This window comes from Artibeus jamaicensis, unplaced genomic scaffold (assembly GCF_021234435.1).
Source record: "Artibeus jamaicensis isolate MK-2021 breed Jamaican fruit bat unplaced genomic scaffold, CSHL_Jam_final contig_327, whole genome shotgun sequence".
NCBI classification, from domain to species: domain Eukaryota; kingdom Metazoa; phylum Chordata; class Mammalia; order Chiroptera; family Phyllostomidae; genus Artibeus; species Artibeus jamaicensis.
Genome location: NW_026521772.1, coordinates 148,903 through 170,131, shown reverse-complemented (window position 1 = coordinate 170,131; position 21,229 = coordinate 148,903). Strand labels below are relative to the sequence as shown.

The following is a 21,229-nucleotide window of genomic DNA, read 5'->3' as shown; positions in this document are numbered from 1 at the left end:
GAAAGGCAGCCGTCTCCATCATAGCGCGTGGGAAGGGCCGGGGAGAGAATACCGATAAGACAGAAGTCACAGTCTGTTGTAAGTGGATTCTGGGAGTGACATTCCATCGCTTTAGAGGAAAGTCACCATGTCTAGCCTTCGTTCATGAGGAGGACCCAAAGGTGTGAATGCCAGGGTGCAGGGTGAGGGGCTTTTGGAGCCTTTCAGAGCTGCCTAGCATGATCTGCATGTGTAATTTGTTCACTTTCGCTACTATATGGTGTCTTGTGTAAATATGCTATAGTTGGTGCTCCAGTTGGTGCCTTGTCTTCTTTCCCCACCCAGGATTTTTGCCATATGAATAGTGATGCTATGGGCATTCCTACATATATGAGGGGGCCATGACCCTCCTCTCTGAACCATTTCCAGTTTCATATGTGTTCTGCCAGGGTGGGCAGTGGAAAGACTTCCTGGCTTAGGTCGAGCTGGAATTAATCTTGTCCCTTCTAAATTTCCAAAGCACTTCATCTCTTGTGATACTTACCATTTGTCACCTTGTATTACACTTATTTTATACATGTCTTTTCTCCCTTGAAAAAGGAAGTTGTTGAGGGCAGGAAATAAATTGGGTTCTTCTTTGTAATTTGCATGATACATTCCCCTCACTTAGTTTACAGTATTAGAAAGCTTTCGGGAAGCATTACCATGTGACTGAATTCTAAACATCAGCACCTAATTTTTTCACATCTTAATATTCTGGCTCCAAGGATCCAGCTGTGTTTTTTTACTTCTCCCCAATAGGGACTCAGGTGTAGGCAGGTGAGTCTCTCTAATGTTCTCTTTCGATCTTTTCCCCAGTGAATCCTGCCCACATTGCTCTTCTTATTATTGAATTTACTATTTAGCATTTTAGTATATGTTCAGGCAGTGTGTTGACTGCATTCACTGATGGTAGGTGCACAACACAGTCTTTAATTGAATGGGTGAAGTATTTTACTTTATAACTATTTTCAACTAGTTGAGAATTGTCATTCCATCTAGATTGTCAGTGGACTGACTGAATAAAGAAACAAATTCCGATTTGTCTTGAGTAGATTTCTATTACTTTTTTCTTTTTGGTCTCAGGTAATCCCGGAGTTAATGGAGTCAGAGGGACCCCCGGACTCAGAGAGTTCAGAAAAATCAGCATTTTTATCCCAGCAAGAAGAAGTTGAAGAAGGAGAAGAGGAGGAGGAACAGGAGGAGGAGGAGGAGGAACAGGAGGAAGAGCGAGAGGAAGCAGGCCCCGTGAATCCCCTCTTGCAGCCTGCTCTCACAGGGGATGTGGAAGGCTTGCAGAAGGTTTTTGAGGACCCTGAGAACCCTCATCATGACCAGGCCAGGCAGCTCCTCCTGGAAGAAGACATCGTTGGCAGGAATTTGCTGTACGCAGCTTGCATGGCTGGGCAGAGCGGCGTGATCAGAGCTTTGGCAAAATACAATGTGAATCTGAATGAAAAAACCGCCAGAGGTATTGTCTTTTTCTCTCATCTGTGTTATTCAGGACTAGCTCAAGATGTATTATCTTTAAAGTTGGATGAATTGGCTGTGCCTTCTTTATATTGTGCATGTATTATAAGGATGTATATATACATATGTATATATAAGGACGTGTGTGTGTCAACATGGTATAGTGTAGCAGTTAAAAACACAGACTTCACTATTTGCTGAGAGACTTGGGCAAGTGCCCTAGTCATTTTCTGTCTCTTGTTTCTCCATCTGCAAAACGATGCTAATAATTGTATTTTGCTTATAGAGTGTGATGAGTATTAAATAAGGTAAATAAAAGTATCTCATACTCTGAGGCGCATAATAAGCTGGTGAATGGTAAATGCTCAATAATAATATTGTGCGATGAGTCTCGGAGATGGTGGTGGTCCATCGGACCTGGCTGTCCCCCCATTCTGTTTGTCAGGTTATACCCTCCTACACTGCGCTGCCGCCTGGGGCCGTCTGGAAACTTTGAAAGCACTCGTGGAATTGGATGTTGACATTGAAGCTCTGAACTTCCGGGGAGAGAGAGCTCGAGATGTTGCTGCTCGGTATTCCCAGACCGAATGCGTCGAATTCCTGGACTGGGCAGGTGAGGACACACACAAGGTGTTGGCAGACTGAGTGACTCATCCATGCACTTTTCTGTGTGTATGTCATGCGTCCATCAAAGGTCAAAAAGCCACATGCTCTTTTGAATTTTACTGACATTTTGCGTAGGTCATTTTCCAGGGCTTTGGAAATGCCCTGGAAAGAAGAGTTCAGGAAGGTACACTTTTGTAATTATGCATTTGTACCTTGGTTGAAAAGTGAGTAAAGGCGATGTTCATGGCATTCTTTTTTTTTTCTTTTCTCTTAATTTAATTTATTTATTTTTATTGATTATGCCATTACAGTTGTTCTATTCCCCCCTTCATTCCCTTCCACCCTACCTCCCCGTCCCCATTACCCCCCCTTTAGTTTATGACCATGTGTCTCAAGTTTTTTAGATTCTATATTTCCCATACTATTCTTGCCCCCTCCATCAATTTTCTATCTACTGTCTATGCTACTTATTTTCTGTACCTTCTCCCCCCTTCTCCTCCTCCCACTCCCCTGTTGCTAACCCTCCTTGAGATCTTCATTTCTATGTTTCCACTCCTGATCTAGCTGTCCTTTTAGTTTGTTTTTGTTTTGGGTGTGGCTCTTAGTAACTGAGTTTGCTGTCCTTTCACTATTCATCTTTTTTTATCTTCTTTTTCTTAGATAAGTCCCTTTAACATTTCATATAATAAGGGCTTGGTGATGATGAACTCCTTGAATTTGATCTTATCTGAGAAGCACTTTATCTGTCCTTCCATTCTAAATGAAAGTTTTGCTGGATAGAGCAATCTTGGTTGTAGGTCTTTGGATTTCATGACTTGGAATACCTCTTTCCAGCCCCTTCTTGCCTGTAAGGTCTCTTTTGAGAAATCCGCTGACAGTCTGATGGGGACTCCTTTGTAGGTGACTGTCCCCTTAGCTCTTGCTGCTTCTAGGATTCTCTCCTTCATTTTAATCTTGGCTAATGTAATTATGATGTGCCTTGGTGTGTTTCTTCTTGGGTCCACCTTCTTTGGGACTCTCTGAGCTTCCTGGATTTCCTGGAAGTCTATTTCCTTTGCCAGATTGGGGAAATTCTCCTTTATTATTTGTTCAAATAAGCTTTCCACTGGTGGCTGTGCCTTTCCCCCTTCTGGTACCCCTATAATTTGGATGTTGGAGCGTTTAAAGATGTCCTGGAGGTTCCTAAGACTCTCCTCATTTCTTTGAATTCTTGCTTCTTGACTCTTTTCTGTTTGGCCATTATTTTCTTTCTTCTGGTCCACTCCATTGATCTGAGTCCCAGTTTCCTTTTCATTGCTATTGGTGTCCTGTGCAATTCCATTCATTTCAATTAGTTTCACCTTCATATATTTGTCTAATTTGTGGCTATAATCAACCAGTTCTGTGCGGATCCTGATCACCAGTGTTTTAAACTGTGCGTCTGAGAGTTTTGCTATTTTTTCATCACTTAGATTTATAGGTTCTGGGGTTTGAGATCTTCTTGAGCCATTTTTGGTGTGTTCGCGCCCTTTAAGTGTGAGGAGTGGCGCCTTGGACTCCCAGGTCGCTGGGTTGTGACGCTATATGGGGGGCGTGGCCAGAGTGGGGAAATGGCGACCCCCTTTGCCGCTTCTCACATCTGGGTGCGGAGGAGCAGTGCCTTAGGTGGTTCACCTGGGCCGGGCCCCTCAGAGTCGCTGGGTTATGACACTGTATGTGGAGGTGGGTCAGAGCAGGGAAATGGCGGCACCCTCCCTGCCGCTTGCCGTGGGGACCCGCTGGGTCCTGGTCTAGTCGCCCACTCCCTCGCTTGTCTATCTGCGAACGAATGCGCGACCACAGTCAATCTGCAGCCCTGCTCCCTCACTGTTTCCCCACGGTCGCTCGCTTGGTCGCTCACTCGGTCGCTCACTAGGTCCAACCCTGCGCCTGGATTCCGCACGCCTGAGTCCGTCTGACGCTCCGACAGCTGCTGGTTTTGCCCCTCTTACAGGTCAGGCTGAAGAATTTGTTGTTAACAGACCTCCAAAAAGTTCAATTTTCTGTGTTCTGGCCGTGTTTTCTGTTGCTAATATTTAGTTGTCTCTAAACCTGGTTGTGTGAGAAGGCACGGCACGTCCACCTGTGCCTCCATCTTGGCGGAAGTCCTCCATGGCATTCTTTTTGCGTAGTGATTTGCAGTCATATTTCATAGCAGGCGTTTATTAAATGCTTACGGAGCACTGTTGTAGATACAACTGATTATTCCCGCCCCGTGGGCGGTTGTTAGGTGGGGGATGATAAACTATAGGCACACCCTGCTGTTAAGTGGCGGCAGCAGAAAGACTCCAGGGAAGGGTTAAAATGAGCACGGCAGGTCGTACCTGCTGTGAAGTGACAGAGGCTTGAAGTCAGAGTGTGTTGGAGTTGAGCTGGGCCTTGGAAAACCGGTGGGATCGTACAAAGCACTTCGCACAATGAGTGGCATGGGGTCATCGCTGGAAAAAATCTGCTGCTCTTATTACTGCCGGATGGCTCCCTTCATTATAGGGCTCAGGTTTTCACTTTGTTTCTGTGGCCACTGGGAGCCGGCGAGAATTTTTAGGTAGAAGAGAAAAAGGATGAAAGTGACATTTAGGAAGCTTCATCCTGGTAGCAGTAATCACCTCGCTTACCAGTGAAATAGAAAGGGGCTGGACAATTAATAGAAACAAGGAAATTGAGAGAAGGAAGCCCATTGGGAAGAAAAAGGTGAATTAGACTTTGTGGATTGGTTTGTAGGTAATTTTCCTCTTGTCCTACATGTTTTCTAGAGGCGTTATTTCTGTCAGTGCCTTCAATTTTATAATTAGCTCTGTAAGTAAAAGGAAAACAAATCGCAAAGAATTTAATTGACCCCCCCACTTGAGAAGTTGTTTATACTACAGGCGATATTCACATTGTATAATTTAAAATCTATTTTTGCTTAGAACACGCCATCCAGGGACAAATTGTGCTGTAACTTTTCTGAACAGAAACTGTTTGGGGCTTATGGGTACCGAGTTTCATTGGTTTCCTCTCTCCAATATCCATCTGTTTCAGTTAGGGTCCTTACATTCTTGGGGAAATTATACCTAACATTTCCTAGTGATGGAGATAAAAGATGATAATACTATAAACTAGTATCGTGTTTCCAGATTAGTGATAGAATTATAAGGATTGGAGCTTCCAGTGAATGTAGCTCTGGAGCGTCAGAAACAAACAATGCAACATAAACTTGAACATGTGTTGAATTCAGACTTCTGAGTGCATAAACCTTTTCCCTTCCTTGTCCTGGTGATGACAGAGGGAGGCACCTGGAGAAGGTTTCAGGAGCTGGGGACTCTGTACCCCAAAGAGCCCTCTCCATACTGCTGAAAATTCCACTATTAGAGGTAAATGTCTTTGGGTTTTCGAGGTTCGGACACTCAAGAGTCTCCCATTCAAAGAAAAATATATCATCGTCCTCCGAGCAGCAATTAGCTGACAGCTCAAAACTCTGAAGCGATGGAACAAACATTTGTGGAAATGGGGGAGGGTTGTGCTGGGAGAGAGTGGAAGGAAGGAGGGGAACCTGGGAAGTAGGACCATAAATAAACCTAATGACCCACGATAAACTAAGACAGGTGTCATTCTTTGCCGTTACTTGTAAAGGCTATAGAATTATCTATTTCTGTTTCAAGGATTGTTTAAAAAAACTTTTTAACAGTATGTTATGGACCTGGGGTTTTCATATATTTCATATATTTCTGGGATTTTTTCATGTTTTTAATCCAATCTTCTGTCCCAGTCTCAGATTAGTCTCCCAGGTTTTGCTGGATGATATGGTACCTGTCCTTTAAAAAAAGTTGTGGCTGAGCAACAAAACTCGAAAGAATTAAACCCAAAATTAAAAAGGAATGTCGATACTCAAATTCATCGTTTACCATACTAAAAATGGAAAAAATTATATTTAAAACATGGATCTATTCCTTAATACTTCTGTACTCTTTTAGCAAAGGACATCTGAGTTGGGAAATTAAGTCTTTTTGTAGCCATAAAATTTGCTCAGGAAAGTAAGAAAAATCACAAATATTATTTAAATCAGAGATTTATTAAACCACTGAAGATTCTATTCTATGATTGGTTAATGATTAGTAATGTAGTACATTAAAAAGACTGAAATACTTAAATTTGAAGTAGTAATAGTGTACAGTCTTTTTCCCAGTACTTTGGTAATTTGGATGTCTTTTTTTTTTTAATTCTCACCTCTAGATATGTTTATTAGTTTGAGAGAGAGAGGAAGGGGGGTGGGAGAAATTAGTTGGAGAGAGAGAAATATTGATGTAAGAGAGAAACATCAATCGGTTGCCTCCTGTCTATACTCTGAGAGGGAATCAACCCCACAACCTAGGTGTGTGTCCTGACTGGGGATCGAACCCATAACCTTTTGGTGTATAGGATGACACTCCAACCAACTGAGCCACCTGGCCAGGGCAAGGGCGAAGGTCTTTTTTAGCTGAATAGAAATAACTTTTCAACCCAGACTTCTTTGGAAAATTTCAGTAAAGAATGTAGCAAAAAATTACAAAGGCTCACAGAGAACCATTTTTAACCTTATATGAGTTCTCTCATAGAATTCTTGTGTATCTTCATGTTGCATCAAGCTGGATTCACATGTGGGTGTTTATGGTACCGTCTCGCTCTTCGTCCATCCTTCTTCTTCAGTTTTCGGTGCTTGATGCTCTTCGCTGTGGGGCGGTGGGATGCCTGATTCAGGTACTCGGTCATCACTGATGTTGTGGCCAACAGTTTGCAGAGTAATTGGTCAATGTCATTGATGGACTGGCTTTCTAGTTCATTACCTGCTGTATCTAAGGAGGCTTGTTTTTTCTGCTAAAAGGGGGAAAAGCAAATTATATTATAGGTGAGTTTTTTTTCTTACTGTACTTCAAATGAAGTTTTCTGGAGATCTATACTTAAACTTCTAACACTACACATTATTTAATTATACAAGAGAAAGTTTACTACAGAAAATGGGAACAAGAGCAGAAGAAATGCTCTTTTGTGTAGTTCATGTGAAAGATTATAAGTATTATCACCATCAACAAACATTTAAAAAGTGCTTTTTTATAGCTAGAGCATTCATCTAGGAGAAAGTATTTGAATGTTAGCAAAATAGATCCCTCTTCTAAATAGCCTCGAGGCATAGTCAATAAAACCATAGTCATTTTAGAACAATCTGATTATTGTAAAGGTCAATGAGCTTTTAAAATGGTGCTGTTGGCAAAGCGGGGAATTAGTTCAAGAGTGCCATTCCCCAGAAAGTTACCCTAACATGAGACGTTACAGTTCATTTAGAAAATACATGCCAACCTGTATATACTTCGCTTTCTTAGATCTGGAAGGAGTCTAACGGAAATCTGGTTTCTGACCCATCATTTTCTGGGTGAAGCATCTGAGAAATGCCCAGTGACTCACCTCTGGGCCCAGACATATAACTTCATTTGCTGTGCACATTACTCACTGTAGCTCGCTACTTTCTTCATGTGTTTTGTAGTTTGAAATAGAGGGGTTGGACTAGATCGTCTGAAGGACCTTCTAGTTCAGTACTCATTTGCTGAGCACCTAGTACGTGCAGGACGCTGTGCAGAGATGCTGGGGGTGAGTGGCAGGGGCCGGGCGAGGTTACAAAGAGGAGTAAGATGTGGCACTTTCCCTCAGAGAGGCTGGCAGTCTTATGTCTTAGACTCCGACTTTCTATAACTATTTCTATTTGCATCTCTAATTTACCTTTTTCTTGTGTTTCTTCCATTTCATCCACAGGTAATGCACCGACAAAGCAGCCAGAATTAAAAAGATGGCTTGTGCTAAAATATACATGAGATATAAAAAGCCCTGAAATATGTCCATATTAGCAAAATGGCAGCCTAGTTTGTTTATAGGGTAAGGCAGACAGTGAGTCGGAGAAGGCTGAACTCTCAGATAAGGCATTTCTTCTGGGAAAATCTCCCATCCAACCTTGGCCCAGATAGTTCCATCACAAATGCAGAGACTTTCCTTTAATAAGCAGATAACCAACAGAGGGAAGATTGGGGATAGTTCCTGAAGGGACATCTTCCTGTCTCATTGGGACAAAAAAAGTCTGTAGCCAAAAATGCAGTTGGAGGCAGAGTAGAAATGTCCTCAGCATTGGACATTGAGTGTGGTCTTCATAGTCAGAGATACATACACCACTGATCATTGTTACATATTCAGTCATAGTGATTCAGAGAGAGCCAGTGACATCATAACCACACTGGAACTAAAAGGTGTCACCCAGCCAGTCACTCTGTGTTTCTTGGGGAAACTTTTTCTTGCTTTTTTTTTTTAATCAGAATTATTTGAGCATCTTCAATTTCATAAAAAACGAGGGCCGTACTAATATCTTGCTAGCTAATAAACTGTAATCATATTGATGAAATTTCATGGAGGTAATTTCATGGAACCCTAACCCTTCACACCCTTCTGTAGTGCAGCTGTTTTACATCTTTGAAAGTATCTGTAGCCATACCATTTTACACAACCTACAACCTGCTCCTGGTTTTTTGTTATTTTCCTTTTTTTTTCCTCATTCTGAAAGATCCTTCCTTTCACATAGTTAAGCAACAAAAGTTCTGCCCCCTTGTAGCCTCTGTCCCCTCGGTGGCAATGCAGTGCTATCAGGTTGGGGGGAGGGGTGGGGAATTGGGCACAGTAGTGGAAAAGAGGTAAGGTGGTGAGCGGGTGTGGTACACAATGAAAAGGTGAGTCACAGACCCTGCCCTTAAGGATCTTACAATTGAGGTAGAAGCAAAAAAAAAAAAAGTAATAAAAATTCCAACACACTGTAGACGAAACAGAGCTAAATCAAGTCATAATCATGTAACTGTTGATAGTTTCATTTGAGGGAATTAGGAGTTTCGCAGACATGTGTTTAAGTAAGCTTTGAGGAATGAGAATTTTGGTAGGTGGATAAGTCATCTTAGGTTGAAGAAACACAATAAGCAAAGAAATTCTGTGTAAACATCCATGTCACAAATCGGTATCAAGCACCTCCTACGTGCTGAATACTGTTCCGGGAACTCAGAATGCATATGCAACTAGGCGCGAGACAGAGCATGTTCACGGAGCTTCCTTTCCAGTGGGGAGCCCTAGAAATAGTGCCTTAATGGATGTATCTCTGGGGTGCTCTGGAGAAAAATAAAGTGGCATGGTAGAGGGATTCGGAAGTGGCCAGCAAGCGGAGGACTGAGTGTGCGTGTTATGTTATAGAAGGCACCAGGGAAGGCCTCTCTGAGAAGGCGGTGCTTGGGCGAGACCCGAGGCACCAAAGGAGTGGGCCACGCCGATATCCGGGGGGGGGGGCAGGGGGAAGAAGACACAAGTAACGGCTAGACTCTGTGGGTGCACATTAGAAGGGTTAAAGCCGGATGGATGGCTGGAGCCCCCTTCGGGGGCCCCGTGTTTTCTTCAGTAATGAACATGGAGTCTCATTGAGGGTTCCGAGGGGAGGCCTGGCACAGGAAACATATCGAGGGCTTTACTGTGCGCCAGGCACCGTGCCTGGATACTGGCACGCCTTATACGACATTTAGCTTCACCCTTACGACGAGCCCAGGAGGACTGTGCCTTATTACTTACATCATGCGGAGGGGAAAACTGATGTCAGAGGGGTTCAGGAATCGCAGTGGTCTGAGTGTTTGTGTCCCCAGAATCTCACACGTGGAAATCCTAATACCCAGTACAATGGCATTAAGAAGGGGGCCCTTCGTGGGGGGGGGAGGTAATTAGGACATGTAGGTGGGGCCCTCATGAAGGGGATTAGTGTTCTTTTAAAAGGAAAGTGATTCAGATGTTGGTACCTGGAAGTGAGGTGCAGCTATGACAAATACATGAAAATGTGGAAGAGGCTTTGGAATGGGTGATGGGCAGATGGGAGAGTGTTGAGGTGCGTGATGCAAAGAGGCTTGAGTAGACTGTTGGAAAGAAACACAGACATTAGCGATGCTGCACAATTCTAGGGACATAATGGATGCCCCAAAGCGCCGTGGGGGTTGAGTGTCATCGTTGCTGAAGTTCAGGGAAAGCGCCACCAACGATGTCGCTGTAAAGCTCTGGGTTTGTCCTAGTGCATGGCAGTCGACAAATCCGTCTTACTGTTGTACATTTTATTGCCCTGTTCTTCAGATGCAAGGCTGGCCCTGAAAAAATATATTACAAAGGTCTCCACAACTGTCACAGATGCAGAAAAGGGACCAGGGAGATTCCTTAAAGAAGACAAGGTACTGCGTCGTGATCCTCGCTTGTCCTAAAGTCTTCTGAGACGTTTGCCTGGTATCTTTACTTTCCGCACTCACCCTCCAGAGGTGGGGGGCAGTCCTTCCTGCCCCCCTCTCTCTCACTTCCCTTCCCTCCTCCCCTTCCTTCCCTCCCTCCTTCCTCAATGAACTGCTCAGAATGGATGGACTAGTAAAGCTCAATGAAATAATATTGAAGAGTGGCAGAGAGAGGTACTCAGTATCTTACCCAACAACGTGAATGAAGCTTGGGAAAGTAGGTGTTCAGCCAAAGAAAATCTGCCACAGACAACCTAGATTTTTACAAAGCTCAAAAGCAAGCAGTATCAAACTGTGTTGTTTAGGGATGCCTACCTATGAGCTAAAACTATTTTAAACAGGGAAGTAAAGGTATGAGGGCAGATTGTGGTTACCTGGTGGGGGTGGGCGGGGCCGATGGAATTGGGGAGGGGCACAGAGGCATTCTACCTGGGTCTTCTGTTGATTAGGAGGACCCACTGTTGCTCATTATTTTGCTTCAAAACTTAGATATACATCATTTCTTTCCGTGTATATGTATATATGTATTACATGCTTTTAAGGTGCCAAGTTTTATGCAATGAGAAAGAGGCACACTGATGTACAGATAGCTCATTGAAAGCCAGCTTGCCATGTTTAGTAGGTTCAGTCCTGCACGTGGACTGGTTTATTGCTTCGGATGTACACGCACACAAAAGATACACTTGAGGTATCAGGGATGGTTTTAAATTATTTCCTGCATTTCTCTGCAGGATGTTCTGTGAATTTCCTCACGACTTTCTAATGAAAGAGAATTAGGTGTTGCTAAAGTGTTGATGTTACCAAGTCTGCGAACATGATAAGTTCACACTTCACTTGTGGTCCGTAACGTGCTTTACAAAATCACATATGAAACAAAACACGGGCAAAATTAAAAACCATAGAGACATGCAGTGGTAGCCACCGTCTTAGACCCAGGGGCCACGCGTGTCTCACGGTGGCTGTGTCAGGCAAGGCGGGTACAGAGCATCATCACATGAAGGCCCGTCGGACGGTGTTGGTTAGAGAGACTACAGAGTTTCGTTTTTCGGTAAATCAGTGGAAAGTACATTTTCTGTTTCTGTTTCTAGAATACCATCTTTGGTGCATGCCGTGCGAAGAATGAGTGGTTGGAAACCCATCTGGAAGCTTCTGTCAGTGAGCTTGTGGAGCAGAAACAACAGTTAGAAGAGATCGTGACTCCTATCTTCATAAAAATGGCTACACCACGTGAGTTGTAGAGAAAAGTGGTTTGAATGTCAGAAAAGATGAATATTGAGTTCCGTGTTGTTATTCTGAGTTACTCTGATTTATAACAATCTTTAATAAGTAGTTACAAGCGCTGACCTGCGATATTACTCCTGAGTTGTATTAATAGTTTTAATATTAATAACTTAACATAATAGCTGAATTATTTCTGTAGAGAATGTCTAATACTAATCGTAATGTTATTACATTCATTAATCATTTAATTTCACATAATTTCCTCTGCTTTTGATTTTAACCGATTTATAACTAGGAAGGCATGTTCTCCTAGGAGATAGAGTAGGCAAGTTTGAAAACGTGTTTTTGGTATTTTAACTCTATAATATTTTGGACAACCTGTTGTGGTAATATGGTCCCTGTGAATGGGGAAGGTGCAGTCCTCAATCTGGGTGGCAGATGTACCTAAGATATTAAAAAATATCAACTTTATTCACTGATCATTCTCATATCATGAAATTATAGTTTTTAGTGTATTTACAGAGTTGTGGAATCATCGCCACTGTCTAATTTTGGAACATGTTACCACCCCCAAAAGAAATTCCTCACCCATGAGCAGTCACTTCCCATTCCTCCCACGCCCGTGGCAGCCACTGATCTACCTCCTGTGTCTGTGGATTTGCCTGTGTGAGACACGTCTCGGTTAGAATCATACACCATGGGGCATTTACAGCCTACCTTCTTTCACTTACTGTGGTGTTTTCAAGGTTCACCCCTGTTGTAACAGGTATCAGTGTTCCTTTTTACGGATGACTAATATTCCATTGTATGGGTTCAAATTTCTTCATTCGTGAGTTGATGGGCATTTGAGTTTCCACTCTTCTGACTATTGCAAATCATGCTGCCATGAACTTTGGTGAACAGGTTTTTGTGACCACGTGTTTTCATTTGTCTTTGGTGGAACTGCCGGGAGTGGGATTGCTGGGTCATTTTGTTCTCCTGAGGGCCCGTCAAAGTGTTTCCCATTTTCCACTCCCACACGCAGTAAAAACGTGTGTTCCGGGCTCTCCACACCACTGTCAACAGTCGCTACTGTCTTTAAAGACCAGTCTAGTTCCCCGAGCAGGTGTGAAGTGATATCTTAAGGTAGTTTTGATTTCCGTTTCCTTATTTACTAATGATGCAAAGCATCTCTTTATGTGTTAACTGGCCATTTGAATATTTTCTTTGGAGAAATCTTTCTTTGAATCCTTTGCCCATTTTAAAATTGGACAGTCTTTTTACTGTCGAGCTGTGAGAGTTATTTATGTGTTTTGGATTCAAGTCCCTTATCAGATATATGATTTGCAAATATTTTCTCTCATTCTGTGGATTACCTTTTCCCTTTCTTAACTGTGTCTTTTGAAGCACATGGCTCCAAGTTTGGTGAAGTGCAGTTTCTTTGTTTTCCCCTTTTGTCGCTTGTGCCTTCAGCATCGTATCTGAGAAGCATTGCCTAGTCCAAGGTCACCAAGATTTACTTTTGTAGGTTTTTTTTTTGGCCAGAGTTTTGTATTTTAGCTCTAACATTTAGTTCTGTGATCCGTTTTTAGTTATTTTGGTGATTATGGTGTGAGGTAGGGCTTCAACTTTATTTCTTTGAATGTGGATACCCAGTACCTAAGATCTTTAAGTTTATGAAAAGAGGGGCTGTGGTTTTTCAGGTTAGGGCACTTGTCTAGCAGTATGGCAGCTTGTCCCTTGCCTAGCATCTGTGCCCAACATCTATAGAGCCGCTGCACAGCGCTCTCCCAGGTCTCCTGAAGGGAAGTGGACGCTTCAGACCGTCCTTGGCTTTAAGGGGCGCACCACCCAGTTTGTGGGTAAACATGCAGAGTTGAAGAGGGAGACTGAGGGCAGTGTGTGCCCAGAGAGGTTCCGATGTGGGACTAGGGAGGCATTCGGTATCCACATGGCTGATTGGAGCCGAGTCTGTGTTAAGCAACAGTAGAAAATAAGGTTAGAAAGTTCAGGTGATCGTTTCATTCAAAGTGCTGAGTGCCGAGCTTAGAAAGTTTGGGCTTTGTTTTCAGGGCAGTGGGTTGCCATTAGGACTTTGGGGTGGGAGATAAGAGGGAGTAAGCAGGGAGAGTACCCTGGCCCTCTCTGTAAGGCGAACTGGAGGGGGAGCAGTGGGAGGGAGAAGGGGAAGACCTGAGTTATTGGTGACACAGCCTGATTCCCCCTTCTCCTCCTCCTCCCCCCACCCCGTTAGCCCAGCCCAGCAACTTCCCTCCTTCCCCTCTCACACCGAGGAAGAATCGCCTCTCTCCAAGCCCCTGTGTCTCGCACCTTCACACTGTGGCAGTGTTAGATCTTGATGGAACCTCCGAAAGGTCCCCTTCATTTCGTAGTGAGGAAAGCGCAGACGTGAGAGGTTGGGCAGTTTATTCAAAAGTTCCTCTAGTCCACGGCAGAACGGGGAACAATAATACTCATTGTATGGGAAATGTGAACCTCACAGCTCTAAATATTTTTAAAAAGCGTATGTGGGGGAGAATACCCCCCACATTGAATTGACATACCAACACCAGGGTTTAATTAACGACAGGTTCCAGCTGGGGCATACTGATTGATTTTTACGTCTATTATTTTCAAAACTGGCTTCGATTCACGACAACATGGATGGATCTGGAGGACATCATGCCAAGTGAAATAAGTCAGACGGAATAAGTCAAGAACCATCTGATTTCACCCCCATGCGGGATATAGCACTGGTTGAAAGCAGCCAGTGAACAAACAGGACAGACAAACAAGAACTCACAGACAGACAGCAGGATGGTGGTTACCAGCGGAAAAGTGGGGCAGGGGGAAGATGAAGAGGGTGGAAGGGTTCAGATAGATGGTGACAGAAGGAGACTTGGGGGGGGGGGTGAGTGCACAATGCAATATACAGGCGACATATTACAGAATTGTACACTTAAAACCTATACAGTTTATTAACTAACGTCATCCTGATACATTTAATAGAAGGTGAAAAACTGGCTCAATTGTAAAAGCTGGCTTACTTTTTGTTTTATATTACAAGGTAATTAAATGTGATTTTAAATATCTGCTTCCTTTCAGGCCAAGTGAGAAGCGCGAGATCTGTGACCTAGGCCACAGCTGGAAAACAAGCCAAGACCATACCTTCTCCTGCACATGTATTTCCTAAAAAGCCACACTTTCCCCTAGTATTTGTAAAGGCAAACCTATTCATGACAATTGAAGCTGGGAAAACCGAGACAGGGTTTTATAAAAACGTCTGAGTATGAAATCGGACTGGCCCTGTTCTGTTCTCCCTTTGCCAGTGTGCTCACGTCCAGACCACCCGGCCTCCGCTCTGCTCCCTGCACCCCACACCCCACCACGCGCGACCAGTCCCCTGGGTGGGCGTTCCGAGGCTCCTTCTGGACAGTGCTTGGCTATGAGGCACAGACACTGCATGGAAACTTCAAAAGCTGGTTAGAGAGTCTAATAACTTTCTGTACAGTTGAGACAGGAAATTTCCATCCAGTTGAAGAATTCTACGGAGAAAGACGGAGTGGCTATGTCCCGGGAGATTTCGTTCTCCCTCTTCCAGAAGGAAAACTGTGGGATAGCCCTCTGGAGCCGAGAAGCACAAAGGACAGTTTGGGTCAGGGTCCCCTGTCCACACAACTGTTCCTTTTTATGTCCAAATTAAAATTTACCTGTGAGGTGGGATACAGTTTCTTAGTAAAACCTCTGGTCCTAAACCCCTTCCTGTCTTTAAATTAGTAAACAGAAATCTGTTCAGTTTTAGATTTACATTTCCTCTGTTCTGTAGGTTTGGTAATGCAGATAGGTATTAGAACTGGCCTCCAGGTCACTTTCCCTTCTGTTTTGTTTGATGTTTTCTAGGTTTTAGATATCATTGCTAGTTTCATATTACTGATTTGGAATAGTCTTTTTCTGTTTTATTTTTTCTAGTATATCTAAAAGCTCCTAATCTACTACGCTGTGGCTTTCTGGAAATGTTTTATAGGAAGAAAATGGTTTTTGAAAAACCTGTTTACTGCATTTGTCTTTCTTATGCCTCTCTCTTTTCCCACCCTGAAAGTGAGCTGTCACGGAAGAGGGGGAGGGAAGGAAACCAGCCGTTCAGGGGTTCCATCTCAGCCGTGGTTTTGGGGTAACACTGTTTTAAATTTGTCTCACAAATTTTAGTCTTAGATTTTTTTTTTTTAAATGTATGAGTAATTCAGTTGCTGTCAGCAAAAGAGCAGGGCATTGACTCCCACCCGCTGTGCTGCAGGTCCTGCGGAGTCTGGGGAGTGGTCCAGAGAAGGAGCGCTGTGTTTGCTGCCCTCTCACACTGCTGCGGATCGCGGGAAGTCCATTATCTTCAAGCACCGCCCTGATGTGGGGAAAGGCCGGGTTTTTGTTGTTAGTACTCCCATTCTGCATTTTCTGAGCCTTGACCTTGATATGCTATTACTTTCTAGGCAGGTGGTCTTGGTGACTAGGAGGGATTCCCAAGTCTCACTTCAGAGTGCTGGGAAAGACAGAGGCTCCGTGGAGACCCCTGCTGCAAACTCCACCTCCCCCCCACCTTTATTCACCTTTTGGTCATTACTTGCCAACTTTGTGGAGCTTTTGATTCATTTGCTAATGCTGACTTCTTGAAGTTCTTTGTATGGGCTCCTTTATGTTCTTATGGTTCCATTACCTTCTTACGAACTGCTTTTCTAACTCTTTCACCAGCTGCTATGGTCTGAGTATTTTTGTGTTCCCCCAAATTCATATGTCGAAATGCAACGCCCAGTGCAACAGTATTAGGAGGTGGGGGCTGTGGAAGGTGAGTAGGTCACGAGAGTGGAGCCCGTATGAGTGGGTTTAGGTTCTTACAAAAGAGGTCCTAGCCCTGGCCAGGTGGCTCAGTTGTTTGGAGTGTTGTCCGGTACACCAAAAGGTTGTGGATTCGAATCCGAGGGCAGTGGGTTTGATGCCTGGTCTGGGTGTGTATGGGAGGCAACTGATTGGTGTCTCTCACATCAGTGTTGTTCTCTCTCCCTTCCTCTCTCTCTAAAATCAGTAACATATCCTTAGGTGAGGATTTGAAAAAAAAAAGGCCCTAGATAGCTCCCTTGCCCCTTGCACCATGTGAGGTTGCAAATAGAAGACAGCTGTCCAGGAAGTAGTCTCAGCAGACGCCGAGTCTACCAGCACCACGACTTTGGACTTCCTCACCTACAGAACTGTAAGAAATAAACATTTTTTGCTTATACAGTACCTGGTTTATCTTATTTTTCTTATAGCAGCCCAGACAGACTAAGATACCACCTCCTTTTCTTCATCTTGCCTCCAGCTTGACTTCTCAAAAGTCAGTCCTGTTTTATAATTTTATATGTCGATTATACCGCAGCAAAGCTGAGGAAGAAGTCAGTCCTCACCTTGGGGCAGTAGTCGGTACGCTCCACCCCATGACCTTCTCTCTCTCTAATGTCAGGAGGAAGGGCTCCCCCTCCTTGGGGGCACCATGGTGCTGGTGGCCTCGTTCTGTGTTCTGTGTCATTTTGCTCATGTCTGTATACCCATGTGACTTGTGAGCTTCTTGCAAGTAGGGACTTTGTCTTGCTTTTCTTCATGCCAAAGGGCCAATAGGTAAATGAGTTAGTAAGTAATAGTGGAGTGAATTCTCTTTGGGTGCTACCTTATTCACAGACCTTACTGGACTTCATTAAGTTACAGAGCTTGTTCACCTTATAGAAATGACTCCTGAACCCTATTCCGCATATCCTGCTCATGTCAGCACCCCGCTCCATTCCTGTCCCCCCCGGCAGACAAGCCACACACACCCTGTGTGTCTTGTTTCTTCTCTGACCTTCGTCTTGAAAGCTGTGTTACTGTTGAAGCATCCGAACTTGGGGATTACCAATTCTCCTTTCAAGAATTCCACTGATGTGAGGGTCTGAGTACACATTTGCATCTATCCATCTATATCTTCAGTATGTTTTAAGGCATATATTGCTTCTGACCTATTGTTGCATTGAATTATAGATATATGCAGAGGACAGTTAAAATGCCTGTATGTTTTGAATTTGGGCTGTTAAACAGGAAGTTGTGTGAACACTTATAGAGTATTTCAAGTGCATAGCATAAGTTAAAGTGCATTATTTGAGAGTTGGTCAAGGAGAGGCTAAATTCAGTGTTTTAGCTTCTGTGGTGTTACAGTGGTGTCTTAGACGGTTGTATTTCATTGATTGGAAAGATGTGAAAAAATAAAGGGGGGAGCTTGATAGGACATCATTAGGAAGACACCTACTGACTGCTGTGACTCTCATTTAATAAAAGACATTTTAACACCAGAGAAGAGGGGATGACGTGTCCAGGTATGAGGCTCTACCCTGTAAGTTGGCTAAATTAAGCTTTATTATAGACCGTTATATTTTTTCATTTGGCCATGTCTGATGCGACTTTTGTCGTGAATCACCACTGGCCTGTGGTCCAGCCTTTGAGAACTACTGCTCTGGACGTCTGTGGCTAATGCAGGCAGACTGCTATTTGGGTTAACACGACACCCCAGGTTATGAAGGGCTGGCAGTCCACCCCAGTGTTTGATCTGCTATGTGACAGATTGTATTTTTCTTGGCGACCACATCTCTTATCCCACATGCTCTTCCTAAGGTGTGATCCCGGCATGCAGAGAGGCAGGTCTCCATTCTCTCCTGAATCTGGGCAGGCCTGGGCTCTCTTGCAAGTTGTACTATGCAGTTTCCATGGGTCATAAAAGGTGGTAAGAGGTGAGGTAATTTCTTCCTGGTTCTCCCGAGATGCTCACTCCTGGAAACCAGCCTGTGGGAAGACCATGCAGACAGGAAGAGAGGCCCCAGCCCAGAGCCCTGGCTGAGCTCCAGCCAGTGGTCATTCCCCAACCTGCCAGCAGATGAATGAGCCCTTTTGGAAGTGGATCCTCCCATCAAGCCATGGAAGCTGACGCCGAATGGAGCAGAGACGAGCCTTCTCTGAGGGGCCCTGCAAAACAGCAGGTTTGGGCTAAATAAATGATTGCTGTTGTTTTAAACTACTTAGGTTTGTGTCTTTGTTATATTGCAATATATAACAAAAATTGGGAGCCTGAAGTGAGAAATTCACAGCAAACCCTAAAATATGTGGCATCGCCTTTTTAGGACAGTGAGGGAGGAGGAAACCAGGAGGACCTCACTGAGAGTGTCGCTGAGAGCCCGCAGGGTCATCACTAGATTATTGGCAGCATCTTTCGGGGCTTCTAGGAGGCCATGTGTGGGAGCATACAGGAAAGAAAGGAAGAGTGTTGTTAGAAGCTGGAGAAACGGGGCCCTTCCTATGTGATGAAGGTAAGTTTGACCCCACTGTGTTACAAGCAATGAACTCAGTGATGTTGAGGAAGACTTTTCCAAACAGCGATCAAGGGCTACTGCCTTCTCCTAAAATGCAAGAGGAGAAGGAGGGAATGAAAAGGAACAGTTGGTTTTCAAGTAAAGCTAAGATACTTGGCCAGAAGCCCGTACTTGGTGAGTGTGAAAGTGAACTGTTTCTCATTCCTAGGCTCTCTGAACAGCAGAAAGTTCTTAAACTAAGAGGTGGCTTCTGAAACAAGATGAAATCTCAGGTGGGATTGTGAAGCCACCTTGGAAGATGTTTGAAGTACCTAAGGTGGTACCTTGCGGAGCATTTGACAAAGCGTGGCGTAGGGATGAGAGAGCAGAATTTCATTGTCTCAAAACAACATCCTTGAAAGGAAACTAAAAGTTGATCAGTGATGTCCATTGGTATAAATTCATACTGTATTTGTTTTTAGTGATGGGGTCGAGGCAAAAATACATAAATTAGGCATCACAGAATTTGGGATGCATTTGTTTGCCAATGAAGAGTGGGTGATATTGTGTCTTCAAATTAAGGACCAAAAACCAATGGAAAATAGGAGTCGAGGAGGGACATGGGGGTGAGAAAGTCCCACTGAAAAGGGAGAGGTAGAAAGAGAAAATGGAAAGGATCAGTGGTAGAGTCAGAGGGGAGACAAGATAATGTTGAAGGGAGTTGGTCAGGCAAAGAAAATCAGTTAGGACAGTTGTGGGTGTGAACAGCTTGAGCAGTAACAAAGCAAGCTTCCCTGGAACTGGGTCACTTAGCTGCTTCCAGATTGGTGGTGGGGGATGATGTATGTAGCCAATCAGAATGAAAGTGAGTTGGGAAGAAACCAATAGGAAGTAGGCATGGACATAGCTTTCAGTGTGGTATCAGTTGGCCATACTGAGCCCAGCAAACAGACGCAGAGCTGAGTGAGCATTGTCCTTTGTGTTTTTCTACAGCCTTCATCTGGATTTCAGTTTGAAACCCGCCAAGCCTTGGAAGCAGACACTGCTGGTCTTGGAGAAGAGCTTGATTTGAGAGTGAGGCTGTAGTGACAAGCAGGTCAAGTGAGGCTGAAGATGACAAAGACCTGAAGACAGGTGAAGCGATTTGAAGAGGTAGCATTTCAAATCTCTTTTCTGCCCTGCCTTCTGCTTCCCCCAGAATCACTGTGGTTTGTAGACCAAAGAGGCCAAAACAGAACCAAAAATGAACTCTAAATATGATTGGGGACACTTCAGGAACCTCTAGGAATTTTTAGGTTAAGACTAGATGCAAGGAAAACTAAAACAGATTGAGTCCTCAGCAGCACGGAGTAGGCTGTGTCCTTCAGAAGGGCACCAGTGTATGGCAGTATTGAGGCTGAAAGCCAGTCTGTTCATGTGCCAAGCCATGTGCCTGGTTGTTAGGAAAGGGAACTTTTTCTAATTCACCGAAAGACACCATATGATCAAACCTCATCTTTAGTTCTTCCCCGTTTTTTTCAGGTTATTCAGCCCCCATCTTTTCCTTCTGCACCTAACTGGTGTGACTCAACTTTGACCTTGGTCCCCCTTTGCCATTTAGGTTTTGGAGGGGTCCTAGAGAGGAAAAGGGGACACAGGATTGCAGTAGTAGCAGTGATTTCTGCAATGACTTGTACCCATGGAGAAAGAGTTTCCCCTTCAAAGAGTTCAGTTCATCAGTTATTTAGGGAGAGCCCAGGATGTGCCATGGACTGTGTGCCCAGCCTTAAGAGAAATGAATGTTCAGCCCTAGCCCTTCAGAAACTGTGCAGAGGGGAAGGCAAACACATCACCATAACATACAGTGGCAAGGTCAATGCCACACAAAGCCCTCTGCCATGTGCATGTGGCCGTCAGAGACGCACTAACACTGCTGTCTGCTTCCCGCAAAATGTTACCAGGGCAGGGGCTGGAACGGTAGGTGTCAGTGTGTGCCCTGCGGAAAGGCACGTGCTCAGCTCTGAGTACAGCCCAATGTTAGATGGAAGAGCGGCCATGTCTGCGTCGGGTCTCATTTTCTCCTTTGTGCACATTATCCCAGGTTAGTCTGCACTCGAAAGTGTCGGTGACAACTCAACTTGTGAATTCTCCAGGAAGGCCTGAAAAAGCAATGGCAACAGTGAATTCTACCTTCTGGGGACAAAGGGAAGGCATCAGACCTGATTTAGTCTGTGGAAGATCGGCGGACTACATGGCTGTTCCAGGGAATTTTGCAATGCTCGCCTGTTCCACCATTGTTTTGGGAGG

General features: G+C 44.2%; 3 protein-coding genes across 7 annotated transcripts in view; 2 read left to right on the top strand and 1 right to left on the bottom strand.

Annotated features, from left to right (window-relative positions):
* Positions 1-14,986, top strand: part of ANKRD45 (ankyrin repeat domain 45) — a 36,411-nt gene extending 21,425 nt beyond the window's left edge. For all 5 annotated transcript variants that reach the window (XM_037145538.2, XM_053663714.1, XM_037145537.2 and 2 more), the window contains 5 exons: positions 1,105-1,489; positions 1,934-2,101; positions 10,258-10,352; positions 11,495-11,633; positions 14,712-14,986. In XM_037145538.2, the coding sequence (XP_037001433.2) occupies positions 1,120-1,489; positions 1,934-2,101; positions 10,258-10,352; positions 11,495-11,633; positions 14,712-14,743 (804 nt within the window). In that variant the 5' untranslated portion in view covers positions 1,105-1,119 and the 3' untranslated portion in view covers positions 14,744-14,986. The remainder of the gene's footprint in view (positions 1-1,104; positions 1,490-1,933; positions 2,102-10,257; positions 10,353-11,494; positions 11,634-14,711) is intronic.
* TEX50 (testis expressed 50) lies at positions 6,712-8,166 on the bottom strand. The gene is made up of 2 exons (XM_037145865.2): positions 7,843-8,166; positions 6,712-6,945 (listed from the first exon to the last, which is right to left on the bottom strand). The coding sequence occupies exons 1-2, from the start codon at positions 8,164-8,166 to the stop codon at positions 6,712-6,714; spliced, it is 558 nt and encodes a 185-aa protein (XP_037001760.1).
* A 3,148-nt stretch (positions 14,987-18,134) lies between the features above and the next one.
* SLC9C2 (solute carrier family 9 member C2 (putative)) overlaps positions 18,135-21,229 on the top strand; it is a 53,358-nt gene continuing 50,263 nt past the window's right edge. Inside the window, exons 1-4 of the mRNA XM_053663708.1 lie at positions 18,135-18,634; positions 18,776-18,961; positions 19,937-20,095; positions 21,024-21,228. Coding sequence (XP_053519683.1) covers positions 21,093-21,228 — 136 coding nt within the window. The 5' untranslated portion in view covers positions 18,135-18,634; positions 18,776-18,961; positions 19,937-20,095; positions 21,024-21,092. The remainder of the gene's footprint in view (positions 18,635-18,775; positions 18,962-19,936; positions 20,096-21,023; position 21,229) is intronic.

Excerpts from the sequence above, each read along its gene's own strand:
- TEX50 (XM_037145865.2), bottom strand. The coding sequence starts at position 8,166 with ATGTCCCTTCAGGAACTATCCCCAATCTTCCCTCTGTTGGTTATCTGC. Across the intron at positions 6,946-7,842 it reads GGAAGAAACACAAGAAAAAG|CAGAAAAAACAAGCCTCCTT; the intron begins GTAAATTAGAGA and ends TCCCCCTTTTAG.